At 39.7% G+C, this 15,621-nt stretch overlaps 2 protein-coding genes and 1 pseudogene across 2 annotated transcripts; all 3 read left to right on the forward strand.

Moving 5' to 3' along the window:
- The first annotated feature begins 2,506 nt into the window (after positions 1-2,506).
- On the forward strand, positions 2,507-4,799 carry LOC113665715 (heat shock protein 70 A1). Its single transcript, XM_027181441.2, has one exon. It carries the CDS (start codon positions 2,626-2,628, stop codon positions 4,525-4,527), a length of 1,902 nt encoding a protein of 633 aa, XP_027037242.2. The 5' UTR covers positions 2,507-2,625; the 3' UTR covers positions 4,528-4,799.
- A 1,067-nt stretch (positions 4,800-5,866) lies between these two features.
- LOC113665699 (uncharacterized) lies at positions 5,867-9,598 on the forward strand (annotated as a pseudogene).
- A 3,985-nt stretch (positions 9,599-13,583) lies between these two features.
- Positions 13,584-15,537, forward strand: LOC149044119 (uncharacterized). The gene has a single exon (XM_089208701.1). The coding sequence runs from the start codon at positions 14,002-14,004 to the stop codon at positions 15,058-15,060; it is 1,059 nt and encodes a 352-aa protein (XP_089064827.1). The 5' UTR covers positions 13,584-14,001; the 3' UTR covers positions 15,061-15,537.
- The last annotated feature ends 84 nt before the right edge of the window (positions 15,538-15,621 follow it).

Here is a 15,621-nt window from a genome sequence, read left to right on the forward strand (position 1 = left end):
TCCCGTGATTTTTCAATTAAAAATAAATAACGAATTTAGGAATAAAATTACCAACGAGTAAAATACCTCTTCACGTAACGTATTAAATTGCATTTACATTTCCAACTCTTGCTTCAGACACGAGATGTAAAATCGGTCGTAGATTGTAAAAGAGATTTGTGAGTAAAGAACTTTTTCTACTTGTCTTTGTTTATTTTCTCGCAGCCTTATACATGAGGTTCGCTGTGATCGCAGTGGTACGCCAGGAAACCCCAGCAGGAAAAATTATTTTAAAGATTTTACTCCTTTAATGATCTCTTCAGAGTATATTACTTCCTTAGCATTTAGCCAATTATATGGTGCCGGCGGAGGGTACAAAAAAACTCCATTATATATTTCTTTACAGGCCAATATTATCGGAAAAAACCCAAACAAACAAACAAAATGAGTTCTGTCGCGCTGTGTGATCCATGAGTGTTCTCATCGCGGTTAGGGCTTGCTGTTGTTTGCGGTATTATTTTCCGGAGTGGACATACCATTACTAAATTTTTGTTAGCGTTTAAAAATCGGAAATACATGGTTTTGGTAAAAAACCTTAATCTTTTTCAACTCTTAACGACTGTCGAGTTGTGTGTATCAATAGAGTGGGTCAGCAAATTTGCATTCTATGTTGCGCAAGGGGCAAGAGAAAATGGTTGACTCCCCGCGAGTGAAGCTGACGCTCTAGGTCGATGTCGATCCGTTACTATCCTTTGTAAACAAAATTTCGATCATGGAGTTAAATTATAAAATTACTTTGGCTTACATTGTACGCTTTAAAGTAAACTTGAGTTGTTAGATCCACGCGAGGGTTTAACCTTGAAAAATGCAATCACGCGAGTGGAGCTGACATTAACGCGTGTCCCTATCTGGAAAACATTCGTATTGTGACAAGAAGGGTCTGCTTTAAGGTTTTGGGTTACTCTCGCCATGCAATTTGGACGCCGAAAAGTGCCAAAAAAGTAATTACTGAAAATTCATCCGCAACACCTCGGTCGTTCTGTGGGTGCGAAGTCAGTTCTTCTCTTACAGTTAATAATTGCCAGGCGGATCTCAGATCCGCCTCAGCCTCATTTGCATAAATTCTTTTGGTGAGCAAAGCTCGTCATGATGTGAAAGTAAGACTCAATAAACAAAAAAATAGAGAGACATACTTAAGGAAAGTTTATTATGCTTTCACCGATTACAAATTTTTTGCAGCTGATGGGCTCATTGTCAGCAACATTTCATACTGGCCTTTTTGAGTTTAATTTCATCCTGCATCAAGTGGGGTAAAGAAAACTTGCCAATATGGTAGGTTTTCAAAGATTAAAAAAATTTGCAACCTAATCCATACTTGTCAATTCTCTGCTCTGTAGAGCACGTCTTTTACTAGTCACAGAATTCCAGAATGAAAGCAGTGTTAATTTGTGCCAACTCCTGAGAGGATCAGTATTTAAATCCCTTATTTGTCTTCCCATGTTAAGTCGTTTTCCGTACTTTAAAAATGGCGTCAGGTTGTGACCGATAATGCATGGTTCGGTAGTGAGGACTGACACAAATAATTAATATTGTGGTAATAAAGTTCCAGAGTTGTGTTTCTCCGCATGTGTACAAAATAGTAATAACCATACCCGTAACGTAACTTTTCAGGCTGGGAGACTGTTAGTGAATTATTTTTGTTCTTGGCATATTTCTTTAATGAAAACAATTGTCTCGGACGATATGTAAAGCTGTTCATGTCAGCCGTTGCCTCATAAAATCCACATCAAGGGCTTTAGAGAAATGGAAATCAGGACAAGAAGAGGTATGTTTTTTAATACCACTGGACACTTTCTCACCTATCACCCTTCTGTGTGCACGTTAACGAAATTAAAAGGAACAAAAGAACTGTGCAAAAATCGTCACAACCTATCTTAACAGAAATCCAAGATCCAAGAAACGCATGTGCCTTTCGCTCCCCTGTCACTGTCATATTGATAGGTCGCTGGTTGGCTGAAGGGCTCGCGGTAGACGAGGGAGATTGGTGCTAAGTGAATGTTCGTGAACGATCGAGGTTGTTCTGGATTACACTCGTCTCTCGAACTGGACCTTTAGAATTTCCTCGAACCCACAAAAATAGACTTAGAGAAGTCTCTAGATACTTTTTCTTAAAAATAAAATCAATTTCATTGGCTAATCACTGATGAAATAATGTCAGCATATTTCTCTACGGCCGCCATATTGAATACACCGCTGTTGGCTTAAGGGCTCGCGGCAGACGAGGGAGATTGGTGCAAAGCGAACGTTCGTCAACAATCGAGATTTTTCTGGATTGCACTCTTCTCTCTCCGGAACAATCTAGTAGCGGCTAGGATGTTAAAGAACCTTCAGAATTTTCTCGAACTTACAAAAATAGACTTAGAGAAGTCTCTAGATACTTTTTCTTAAAAATAAAATCAATTTCATTGGTTAATCACGGATGAAATGATGTCAGCATATTTGTATTTTTAGACATCTGATGTAATGTTTCCCAGCTTAGGGGGTATAAATGCAAGCCTTTTTACGAAGCTGTTCAAAAATTTCACGCGAAAGAAGCTCCCTCAGCAAGAAAAAAGACTACAAGAACATTATCAGAAGCTTTCGAAGATGCCAGTGAAGTCAGCTCCTGCAGTCGGAATCGACCTTGGAACAACTTACTCATGTGTTGGAGTCTTTCAACATGGTAAAGTTGAGATCATCGCTAACGATCAAGGAAACCGCACAACCCCCAGTTATGTCGCTTTCACTGACACAGAACGTTTGATCGGCGACGCTGCTAAGAACCAAGCAACGTTAAACCCAAGCAACACTATCTTCGATGCCAAACGACTGATCGGCAGGAAATTTGATGATCCTGTGGTTCAATCAGACAGGAAGAACTGGCCTTTCCAAGTCATCAGTGAGAACGGCAAACCAAAACTGCGTGTACATACCAAAGACGCATGGAAAACTTTCACTCCAGAGGAAATCAGTTCTATGGTCCTCACTAAGATGAAAGAAACAGCTGAAGCTTACTTGGGCCAAACTGTTCGAGATGCAGTTATAACAGTTCCAGCTTATTTCAATGATTCTCAGAGACAGGCCACAAAAGATGCTGGCACAATAGCAGGACTAAATGTGAAGAGGATAATCAATGAGCCAACCGCTGCTGCTCTCGCATATGGCTTGGAAAAAAACCTCAGCGGAGAGAAGAACGTGCTAATTTTCGACCTGGGAGGAGGTACCTTTGACGTCTCCATTTTGACAATCGACGAAGGATCACTCTTTGAGGTTCTCTCCACAGCTGGTAACACACATCTTGGCGGAGAAGACTTCGACAACCGCATTGTGGATCACTTTGTAAAAGAGTTCAAGCAAAAGTTCAAGAAAGATCTCAAAAGCAATCCAAGAGCATTGCGTCGCCTGATGACTAATTGTGAGCGAGCCAAACGAACGCTGTCGTCCAGTACTCAGGCCAATATAGAAATTGACTCATTATCTGAGGGGATTGATTTCTACTCTAAGATAACCCGAGCCAAATTTGAAGAGCTATGTATGGATCTCTTTCGCTCTTGCCTCGAGCCTGTGGAAAAGGCACTAAAAGATGCAAAGCTGGACAAAAGTCAAATCCATGAGGTGGTTCTGGTTGGGGGCTCTACAAGGATTCCAAAGATACAGAAACTTTTAGAAGACTTCTTCGATGGTAAAAAGCTAAACAAGTCTATTAACCCAGACGAAGCCGTAGCTTACGGTGCCGCAATCCAAGCAGCGATCCTATCCGGAGACCAAAGCTCAGAGATCAAGGATGTCTTATTGCTCGATGTTACACCCTTAAGCCTCGGGATTGAAACCGCCGGTGGGGTAATGACAACACTGATTGAACGCAATACGAGAATCCCAACAAAAGTTTCCAAAGAGTTCACAACCTATTCCGACAATCAACCCGCCGTTACCATTCAAGTCTTTGAAGGCGAGCGTGCTATGACCAAAGACAACAATGAACTGGGACAATTTGAGCTGAGCGGAATCCCACCGGCGCCTCGAGGCGTGCCCAAAATAGAAGTCTCTCTGGATATTGATGCCAACGGGATCTTGAACGTATCCGCGAAGGATCAAAGCACTGGCAGAAGTAACAATATCACCATCACCAATGACAAGGGAAGGTTGTCCAAAGCTGACATTGATCGCATGGTGGCTGAAGCCGAGAGGTACAAGGAAGAAGACGAGAAGCAGCGCCAGAAAATCTCAGCCAGAAACGGCTTGGAAAACTATGCGTATAGCGTCAAACAGTCGATAGTAGATCCAAAGGTGGAGAACAAACTCAGCTCTGCAGATGTAGAGACGGTAAAAAGCAAGGTGCAAGAAGTAATCGATTGGTTGGACAGAAATTTACAGGCAGACAAAGAAGAGTACGAAGAAAGAGAGAAAGATCTACAACGAGTGTGTTCACCAATCATGGCCAAGTTACATGGACAGCAGCAGAGCACCAACGGGTCCTGCAATGGACCTACTGTAGAAGAAGTTGATTAACTAATCTGTAATTATTTTTGGATATTCATGACTGTTTTTAAGAATGATTAAGAGAGAAATCGGAGACATATTGGTTTTACATGTGGCTTGTAGATTTTGTAGTCTTTCTTGGATGCATAATTTTGTAAACGTATTTTTCTGCACATCATTTGGAACAGGTGTCCTTCAGTTTTACAGTGAAACTAATGGCATACTCAGTATAATTTATGTCAGTCCTTATTGAGACTTTTTATCCATATGCTGTCTAAATAAAGCAAACGCTATTTATCTGAGTTTTTAAGTGTCTTGAGTTGTGTATTTTTTTAAGTCTTATTTCTGAATAACTGAATATATGGACTGTAGGAAACAATTTCTATTTTGAACGATAAGAAGTAAAAGAAATCAAAATGTACTTGTTTAGGGCAAGTGGAAGAAAGTTGAATAAAAAAATTTCAAAATACATAAGATTTCTGAAGAGTTCAGAGTTAAATTTCCATTCTTGGAAAACTCAAACGATGTCTAACAAGGAGTTAACAGTTCTGGACTTTTCCGACCTTATTCAGCCTAAATTATCCTCGTGAAAACAACGTAAGCATGCATATAAATACCTAAACCCAGTAAAACAAGTGCGACCAACTCGCGATCAATTAAGCCTTGCATCTGATTGGTCGAGAGGATATCTAGTTATTTAAACCAATCGGAGAGCATTATGAAGGCCCCTACCTAAAAAGATCGTGCTTGAATTCCCACACGTACCAGACATCCATTTTTCCACGTTTTAGTAGGCGAGCACAGATACTTACAATGATACGATCTGATCTTATCAAGTTGACAACATTTTTCACTGTGTATCAAAATTCCTCAGGATGTTTAAATACAATGCTCTTTCTAATATCCAGATAAAGTGGTTTGTTTTCCTTTTGTTCTTAATAAAGAAGCGTTGCAAAAATGTAGTGGAGAATGGGCTCGTGAAGGACCCTTAGTGTTCCGTGATGCATGCTCCATGGGCTCGTGAAGGACCCTTAGTGTTCCGTGATGCATGCTCCATTAACAACTCGGGAAGCACCTTGGCCATCTTTCAATCTCTATCAGTGATCGCACAATTGCATTCTCCAATTTCTGCTGACTAATTGATATTACATAATTCCGCACTTACTGCATTTCAAAAATTTTTTTGTCTGTCTGAAGTACATGTAAACGAAACCTTAATATTGCCGCCAAAGGACCTCGACCTCTATAAAGAGGGTTTCTGATCGCACTCACTCCACATTCCCCTGCGCGCATCAGGTTGAACTAGTATACGCTAAACAGAAATTTGACGGGTGTAATGGAGCAAAAGTCAGAGAAAACTGCGAGACGCACTCGATGTTTTCGTTTGGGCAAACTGGGCTGTTTCACGCTCATAGTTCTCATGGTAGGTCCAATCGCGTGTGTGACATTTTAGTTCTTTACTTTAATCTCGATGGAAAGGCGACTTGCATCAGTTGAGATGAAACTCTACGAGATTGCAAAAGAACGTAACAACTACAGTTGGTCAGAGACTGAGACGAGAGGACTGCCCAGCTCCTCAAGACAAAAGCGAAATTCTGACGCGACAACTAGTTTGTCAGATCTAACGAAAAGACCAATCACCCTTGAGAGAAGGTATTCTCGTGAAGAGAACATAGTTTATTTAGTGCTACAGACACTTTTTTGCTATAGAGCTATACAACATTCAACTAACCCCGCAGTTCTGTTTTTCAGGATACGTTTACTGAATCAAATTTCAATAAAATGTTACAAATGATTACAATAACATAACGATGCGTCGAGCAGAGAAAAGATCACGAGCTTGGTTGGGTAATTAAAAACCATTTTGGTTCCCTTTTTAAAGAATCGCAAAATACCTTGACATCAGCAAATAGGTCGTAACTACAGAATTAAATATGATCATGATTTCCTTTTTTTTACCTCTGTTAGAAAGACGGTAAAACGTTCGACTTCTCATCGGTCTGTGATGCAATGCAACTTTTTATATTAGTGCCACTCACTAGATTTCGGTCTTATCAGCTTTCCTTTTATCAATCTCCAATACTAATTCGTACGTAGAAATGTTCTTTTGGCTTTCATTTCTATTAATAGAGATTTTGAAATCTGTCACGGCTTGAAAACATATGTCATTACTCTGAGCCATTAGTTATCCACTAGAGGTCCACGAGAGTTGTGGTGAACTAGCTTGCAAGTAATAGAAATAGTTTACATTTACGTCTACTCTAATCTCTTTGCTTATATTCTGGCTCGGTAGTCAGTGACTAGTAAAACCAGAGTGCAAAGAGATGTTTGGAACACTGAAAGGTAAACAAAAACAAAGATCAAGTACCAAAGTGAAGATTAATGGAGCCTGGATTTGAACTCTCTTAACTCTCGTCATATTTTTCTTCTATCAGCCCAAATTTGGCAGCTTTTTTCTTGGTTTTTATTTAGAGATTTTAAAGGACGTTTTATTGCAAAGATATACAATAAAACTTATGGCGATTTTGAACATTTAAGAGCACACTTGAAAGAAACCAAGGTAATCAGTTGATGGGATGAATAGATAAAATATTCCGCTAATTTTCCTTCTCCTTTCCTCAACAGAACGGTTCACCTCAATAATGAACTTCAACAACGCACCTCCCTCAGAGATCAGTAACAAAAAGATAACTTTCATTTATTAATTTCTTCCTTTGGGTCCTTTTATTTTTGTTCTCTGGAGATTATCAAAGACACGTCTTTTTTGTCCATTCAGCCTTGCAGGAGTGGAGTTTTTTTGACATTTTAATTTGGTGTATCACTTTCAATCTCCCACAGGACGGGACGGAAGGGATGGCATGCCAGGTCCCTCCGGAGCCGCTGGTTAGTTTTTTCAAATAATTTTTAGTTTGAAGACAGATTTGCAGTCTCTCCCTGGACAGTGCTAAATATATCTATTGACGAACTTGAATGATGATTGATTGTCTTCTAGTTGCAGATGATTTCCTTCCCAATTTAACGAAATTATAATTTCTGAAGTCTCAAATTATTTCATAACCCTTTAACTCCCAAGATCTCATTAGTAATTCTCCTTACTGTCAATCATACAGTTCTTGCGATGTTAGTTTGGAGAATTTGGTATAGGATCAACTTATAATGATCCCGTACTGAATTGATATTTTTCTTTATTCTCATCTCCTGTCTCCTTGATATTGTATTGATATTGTAGGGGAAATTCTGTCTTGGTCACTCATAGGAGTCAAAGGGTTAACATTGCTTAAACTAACTGCATGGCTTTTTAATAGGGTGAAAGATATTGTATGGCAATGTCTAAAATTACAAATTCAATTTCAGGACGGGATGGAAGGGACGGAAGAGAAGGACCCGCGGGACCGAGAGGATTAAAGGGACCCAAAGGTTTTTAGTTTGCAATAGTGAATAGTAATTTGTCATTCATTACAAAGGTGTTACATGAACTTGCCCCTTACATTCCCGTTTCAACCATAGGTGACAATTCTTTCAAAGGCCAAAGAGAACGCACTGAAACTGGAAAATAGAAACTCATACCAGAACACTTTCTTTTTCTTTTCTCAAATCGTTAATTTAACTCTCCTCGGTTATATGTGTTTTACTGATATTTTACTAAAAAAAAAAGGTAGATTAAATCAAGTGTTCAGTTTCAAGGTGGCTTCATTTCCTCACTCTTTGAAAAATTCAAGTTAATTGTAATTACCCAGTCAGTGTATGAAACTTTTCGTGAAAAACTTTTGCACAGGCTAGTGGAATTGACCCAACCAACATGTCTCATACCATCAGAAGACATGAAACATTTACCTCTGAGGGCGACTTCTGTGCCAGGCTGTTGAGACTTCGTTTACTAAATTGAACTACCTTCATTTTTAGTACTTATTGCCTTCATGAAACTACGATCTCATTTTATTTGATACTAAGTGATACTGGTCGAACGGGAAGTACTGGACTTAAGGGACCTCCAGGCCCTCAAGGAATAAAGGGACGAGAAGGACAGATGTGAGTTATAACCGCTGGGGACGAAAGAACTGCTCTGGAAATGCTACTCTGGTGTACACAGGTGGGGAGAAAAAGCATTTTATGTGAATGAAGAATAATTTAACCCGCAATGACTCTCGTATGTTATCATTTTGATTTTGTTTGTGTTGTTCTTTTCTAACCGAGTCAAAAAAGTAAGAGGCTCGAACGGGAGCCCGTTGCTCCTGGCCCGAACTAAGGAGTAACTCAGCAGTCCTGAAAAGGGATGTTGCAGGTGATGGTGAAAGCCAATTCAAATATCTCAATGATATTTTTCGCCGGGTGGCGAAAGTTCATTTTGTCTTGGTGGATGTTTTATTGTTTGTACGTTTGTTTTATCTTTTTTCGATTTAATCTTCCTGAGCCGTAACGGGAATACTTTTTATTAGTAAACCAAATTTTTTATTTCAGCAAGCTGTTAGTTTTAAGAGGTTTATGAGTCCTGCAAAAGGATTTATGGGCAGCGGCTATTATACTCATACCGGTGGTGGTACCAACTACCAACAATCCCATTTATGATGAGTTTGTTGATGGTTGGCAAAACACAGCAGCAATCTATGGCACCGAATATCAAGCCTCAACATTTCCAGACCTTAAGAACCTTGTCCAGCATGACGCACTGATGTGCTGCGTGTTATGTTTGAATACAAGGCTCACAAATAATGATACCTGGAACAAACAAGTGCCCTTCGGGTTGGACAAGAGAATACAAGGGGCATCTGATGACATCACATTATAACCACGCCCACTCCAGTGACTACGTGTGCACTGACGAAGGTGCGGAGGTTGTGGATGGAGGTCATAGTGGCACCAATGGGGCTCTTTTGTATCTAGTACAGAGAACCGGTCACGCTTTGCCATGTGGACCTTACATAAGTGGCCATGAACTCACTTGCGTCGTTTGCACCAAATAGTAGGTCAGATTTAAGATTTCCCTTAACATTTTGACGTAGACGACTTGTTTACAGTTTTTAAACTTCAAGTACTAAAACAATTAAGTACAAAGTCAAATTTTGGGTTAGCCTCCATTATCAATGTAGCTTTAAGCCAATAAAAGGATTACGTACTGAAATACTGCCTGTGCATTCTAAATGTAAAACTACGAATTATATTTTTAATTAAAATAACTTTTTATTGTCTGTTATTTTAGATCGGGAATCGGGAGCGAAAGGAAAAATGCAGAGATATATTCATTAACGAGACATTAGGAGCCGAAATAAACAAACTGTTATATGAACCTCGAAACTCGGTATTTAGATATAGTGGATTTTCAGAATGCATAAAATTTCCGAATTCTACGCATGGTGTGACTGCCAACAGAGTCAGGTTTCAACACGTAAACGCTTTAGAATTTATTTACATTACGGTTGATCGTGGTTGCTAAAAGGAACAAATAATTACAAGTTATTACGAAGTAGAAGGAATAGGAAAACGCAAAACAACAGAGGAAATACAATCGGACAAGGAAAGACACTTACAAACGTTGTGTAACTTGCGAGCACGAGGGACGGAAAAACTAAAAGATGATCGCAGTGAAGGAATCAATGTTAACGTAATGCACTCTGACTCTAATGTTCAATTTTTTGAGAAATTTTTACGAATGAAATTGATCAAAGAGGAATTATGCGAAAAATCTAACAGAATAGAAATCGCCGATTTGCGAAAACAATAAGAAAAATGTGCGTGCAAAAACACAAAAATGTAATTAGGAACGTAAAAGGAAAGAAATCACTAAGTGGGAATGCCGCAGCAACACAAGGTAACCTCCGGCTTCTATCATGGAGAAGCGAATTTACGAATGAAATTGATCAAAGAGGAATTATGCGAAAAATCTAACAGAATAGAAATCGCCGATTTGCGAAAACAATAAGAAAAATGTGCGTGCAAAAACACAAAAATGTAATTAGGAACGTAAAAGGAAAGAAATCACCAAGTGGGAATGCCGCAGCAACACAAGGTAACCTCCGGCTTCTATCATGAAGAAGCGAAAATATTGAAAGCGAAAAGGGTTGGTCTGCTGGAGAAAAATTTTCTTAACTTTTGACCGGATGTTATCAGGGAGTCCAAGACTGACCTTAGTGGTCAATCCAGCTTGCCATCGTTAATAATAAGTTCTACATCTTGAGTGGATACAACGTGAAAGGGAAATTTCCTCGAGACAAACTTGACGAAATTCGCACCAACTGATAATTTTTTAATTTTGTCGAAGTTGCGTTCTGAGCAAGGTGAATATCAGCTCGCCTTCCAAAATATTGACAATTTAAACAATTCACGGAATAGAAGATTATTTGCTGATTCGACGGCGGACATTTTTTGTTGAAAATATAAGGATTCCTTTTCGATAACAAAACCGAGTAAATGATTCTATACTCGCCTGTTTATCAAATTCCTTTTATTCTTGTTACACTTATTATGACAGCATATATCAATCACCAACTACGTGTCGATATCCGAAACAGCAGACCTGAGTTTTGGTAAATTCACAAACTTGAGACTTTTGAACGATACCCTAGAGCTGTGCACAATATAAAGACTTGCATAACTCGCTATTATTAAAAAGAGACTATGTATACTAGATATAGTAGTCTAGATATAGAGTCTTTTTGAAAATCAATCTGATTATAGCAATAAGTTTTTAACAGGAAAGTGTTTCTAATTTCGATATTGACATTTTGTTTGCAAATCTTAAATTAAAGTTTTACTTTATCAATTTCGCAGTGTACTTATGAAATATTCCTCGAACACAAACCTTTGACTTATGTTTGGATTATCATTTGCAAAATAACTAACGATCTCTTTGTCTGTCTTGCCCTGTTGGAACAACTGCCGGATGTCATCTGCCAAGGTCTCGGCGAGTGGATACCCATCATCCGGAAATGATGTTCCCGGGTCGCTTTCGGCGTTAACCTTTGCCTTGACGTCTTTAAGTGGCCTATCCTGGAAATATCCCTGGACTGCATAGTTCAGGACCTTTTGGTAGCTATCAAATTCTGCAGAAATCTCCTCCCATGTAGCAGCTAAGGATGTCAGTTGAGTGTAACTATTCGGTGGTAGACCTGCCTCCGCTGCGATCTGATTCAGGGCTGCCGTCATAGCCTTCTGGTACTGTTTTATTTGCTTCTGCTTTTTGTCGACGTCATTAATTGCTTTATCCAAATTATCCAGAGTCCAGACTCCCAGTCCAATTGTAGTGGCAAGGCCTGCCAGTCCAAACACGATACCAGCGATATTGAGACCTGTAATTATTTTGTCGAGCGTGGGAGTGCTGGAAAACGAACTTTCGGCCTCGGGGACGACTGGCGGTTCCTCGCCATTCAATGGCACGGGTTCAAAAGGATCTGGGAGAGGCTCTGTAGTGGGCTCGTCACCTTCAGCCTTACTTTGACGACAGTAGCGGACAATCTGAAGTAATCCGGATGCCACTTTCAAGGTGTTTTTGGTATAGCCAAATACTTTCCCCAAAGTGGTCACTGCCTGTTCAGCATTAGAAGCTGAAGTATCCTTAGCAATTTGCTCGTTGACCTTGTCTAAGAAGTCGCTGGATAGTTTGTCGAGAGCTTTCTTGACGCGGTCCAGATTAACAGCGACTCGATAGTACACTTCATCGTAGAGGTCGCTGGCTTTGTCTACATCTTGTTTAAGCTTTTTCGCTTTGCTGTCTAATTCGTTCATCTTTTCTTTCTCGGCGACGCCAAACCCAACGCCTGCTCCAATATTTCCTAGACCGAGCAAAACTTTCCCGAGTCCAATACTGAGTTCTGCCATCTTTGCTCCTGCTAGAACGTCTGTTGTGGGTGATGAACGAAAACTAGCGACAAATTCTGTTGGCTAACATCTTAAATAAAAACCCGCTGTATTTGCATATTCATTGTTTATCACCATGAGTGGACAATTGTCGTTACGGCGTCACGTCGCCTTATGGTTACAAGTGTATCGGTAATTTCAAAGGAAATTAACTTTTCGCTGACCTCACCGACATCTCGTGGTAAATCTGTTGACAAGTACTTAACAGATTGTAGGAACCACGATAGAAAGTGTCAGGGATAGTCCATGTTTTACTGTAAACACGTGCTTTAGGCTTAGGCTTGATTTTCTAACGCATAGGAAGTAATTTAACTGACGTCACCGTATGCAACAATAGCACCAGCAAAGAAAGGTTGTTCACGTCGGCAAACTCAGAGTCCGACTAAATGTCCGACTAAATTGAATTGTCCGACTAAATGCCGTCTAGAACGTCAGTTCGCCGCAATTCCATCACTTAGGATTTCCATATTATTTCTTTTTACAATAAATGCAATTACATATTTAATTTTGAGAAAGGATAATTCTTGAGAGTTTACCAGCAATTGTGAATTGATATATTGTCACGAACAGGGCAATATCCGGTTAGTAACATGAAATATCCCTGATCTCATATTTCTATAATCCGCATGAGTGAGCAATTTTCGCCACGTTGTCACGTCGCTTCTGGGGTTTCCGGAATTTATGGAAATCATTTGTAACGTTACCACCAAGGTGACGTGACGACAAGGATTATGTAAATACCGCGAGTTTTTGAAATGTAAGCCAACAACATCCGTCGTTAGGTCGGTATTGTCACGTCTGCAAATGAACCTTAGCTTTTGCTTACTATTTATCGAATGTGTTCAAGACAAGAAATAACTATCGTTCCGTGTTACACGCGTGAATTTTATTACCTGGCTTGTCCATAGAAAAACATTTTGAGTTAATGTAACGCATTTGAAGGCTTGTGTGAAAACTGGGGGATTTTTAAATATCAAAAGATTTTACTCAGAGAAGTTAACTTAAAATTTATGCAAGTCAGTTGAATGAAGCCAAAGGTAGAAAACGAGTCGGTGGCAAGTTGTTTCTGAATTGCTCAGAGAGGCAAAAAAAGCAAAACAAAACCTAACATCACGTTTAGTCGCATGACTGTATGATAACCGCCTGACATTTCTTCATGTTTCTTTTAGTTTGTCTTACGTGAAACAAACATTTCGAATTTCAGAGAAAGGCACGACATGAAGCAAAAGTCACGATCAGAGATTGTTTACTTCCTTTACGTCAGACATCAGTCCCTAGAGGTGACGTCGATCTATTTACAACAGAAAATTTGCATGACGGCACGTATTATGGCGTCCTTTTTAAGTCACGTCGTCAACAAGCGGAAAAATAAGACCAAAAAATATAACTTATTATTGCCAAATGTGAGTGAAAAAATGATAGCTTATCATCAGCGAATTTTAGAGCATTGTGTAACGCAAGAGAAGTTCACTTTCTACTAAAAGTGTTAACACAAAGTTTGAGGTCACGTTTGGAGGAAATTAATGACGTCATTTCACTGAATAATTCATTTATGCACATCGAGTTGTAATTATAAATAGAGCGAGTTTTTATTAAAAGAGTCGCACTTTGATTTGGAGTACAAACAATTTCAGAACAGATAATTACGAAAAGATGGCTGGAGTCGCTCTTGCACTTACTAACGTCGCTCTTGGATTGGGAAACATCGGAGCCGGCATCGGTTTTGGTGTTGCTGAACAAAACAAAATGGATGATCTGAACAAAAAAGCAGACAAACTAAGCAAAGATGTCACCGCAGCCGGCAACATGTACGATCATATCTACTACATGGTCGCTGTTAACCTTGATCGTGTAAAGAAGGCCTTAGACAAACTGCCAAGCGACTTCCTTGACAAAGTGGAGAAGGACATCACAACCGGCATCTCAGATACCAGTGCTGAATCAGCCTTTAAAACAGTGGCTCAAGTGATGGGCTACGCTGGAGATGCGGCAGGACTGGGCGCGGGAGTGCTTCAAATTGTCCGTTACTTTCGTAATCGCAAAGCTAAAGGGGAGGAGCCCACAGAACCAGTGGAGGATCCCTTCGAGTACGTTCCTCTTGACGGCGTCGAGCCTCCCGCCGTGGTAGAGCCCGAAAGTTCATTTACCGAAACTCCAAAGCTCACTAAAGCCATAAATGGTCTAAATATCGCTGGGATCGTGTTCGGAATAGCAGGCCTTGCCACTACAATAGGACTGGGAGTCTGGACATTGGAGAAGCTCGATGACGCAATCGATGAGGTTAACAAGAAGCAGGAGCAAGTTACGAAGTTCCAGACGGCCATGACAACAGCATTAGATGAGATTGTTAAAGATGCAGGGCTCCCAGCTAAGAGCTATACTCAGCTGACCACAATGGCTGCAACATGGGAGAAGATCTCCGGAAATTTCGACAGCTACCAAAAGTCACTGGATTACGCAATTCAGGGATACGTCCTGAACAAGACCTTGGACCAGATCAAGGCAAAAGTGGTTTCCGTCAGCGACTCGGAAACTCCATTCCCAGAGGATGGTTACGCCCTCGCCAAGACCCTTGCAGATGACATCAATTACTTGTTCTCAAAAAACAAGACAGACAAGGAGATCGTTTCTTACTTTGCCACTGACAATCCCAAATTAGGTTTACGATTTGTTTTTACTGAATTCTTCATCAGCTCCCTACGCCCATGGTGAGCTGTATAACCTGCATTTAATTTTATTTATGTTTTAATATTGATTATTTTATTAGTAGTACGGATCAAAGCGTCAATACCAGAAGTTTAGGAATATTTTTTTCTTTTCTTCAGTAACCGACATCTAATCGCAAAGAAAAACGCATCGGCCTCTGAGCTCGATGGTAAAATGAACACGTGAAAAGTAGCCACAATATGGAATTTAGGGTATAGAATAAGAATATGGATGTAGCATATGATTCTTTTTTATATTTCTTGTCACGATGCCACGAGTTACTACTCTTGAGTTTCTAGTCTTTGTTTTATTTTCATATGGTGATGCGCACTTTGAACACGTCAGTTTCAACTAGTCATTTGTGTACCGCTCTAGACATTGCTGTTTAGGGGAATTGAAACTTTTATTCAGCTCTCTGCTTTTATACTCGCGTGTAATACGTGTAAATTTATCATAATTAATAAAATACGTAAAACGAGCAAAGGAATGGCTAATCTTTGAACTAACATTTAGTATAACTATTATGGAATATAGGAACCATTTTAGGCATCTTTACCCCTTGATAAC

The sequence above is a fragment of the Pocillopora damicornis genome, chromosome 6, assembly GCF_964200805.1.
Source record: "Pocillopora damicornis chromosome 6, jaPocDami1.2, whole genome shotgun sequence".
Taxonomy (NCBI): domain Eukaryota; kingdom Metazoa; phylum Cnidaria; class Anthozoa; order Scleractinia; family Pocilloporidae; genus Pocillopora; species Pocillopora damicornis.

What these genes read in the sequence shown, in the direction of transcription:
- LOC113665715 (XM_027181441.2), top strand. Translation starts at nt 2,626, where the DNA reads ATGCCAGTGAAGTCAGCTCCTGCAGTCGGAATCGACCTTGGAACAACT.
- LOC149044119 (XM_089208701.1), top strand. Translation starts at nt 14,002, where the DNA reads ATGGCTGGAGTCGCTCTTGCACTTACTAACGTCGCTCTTGGATTGGGA.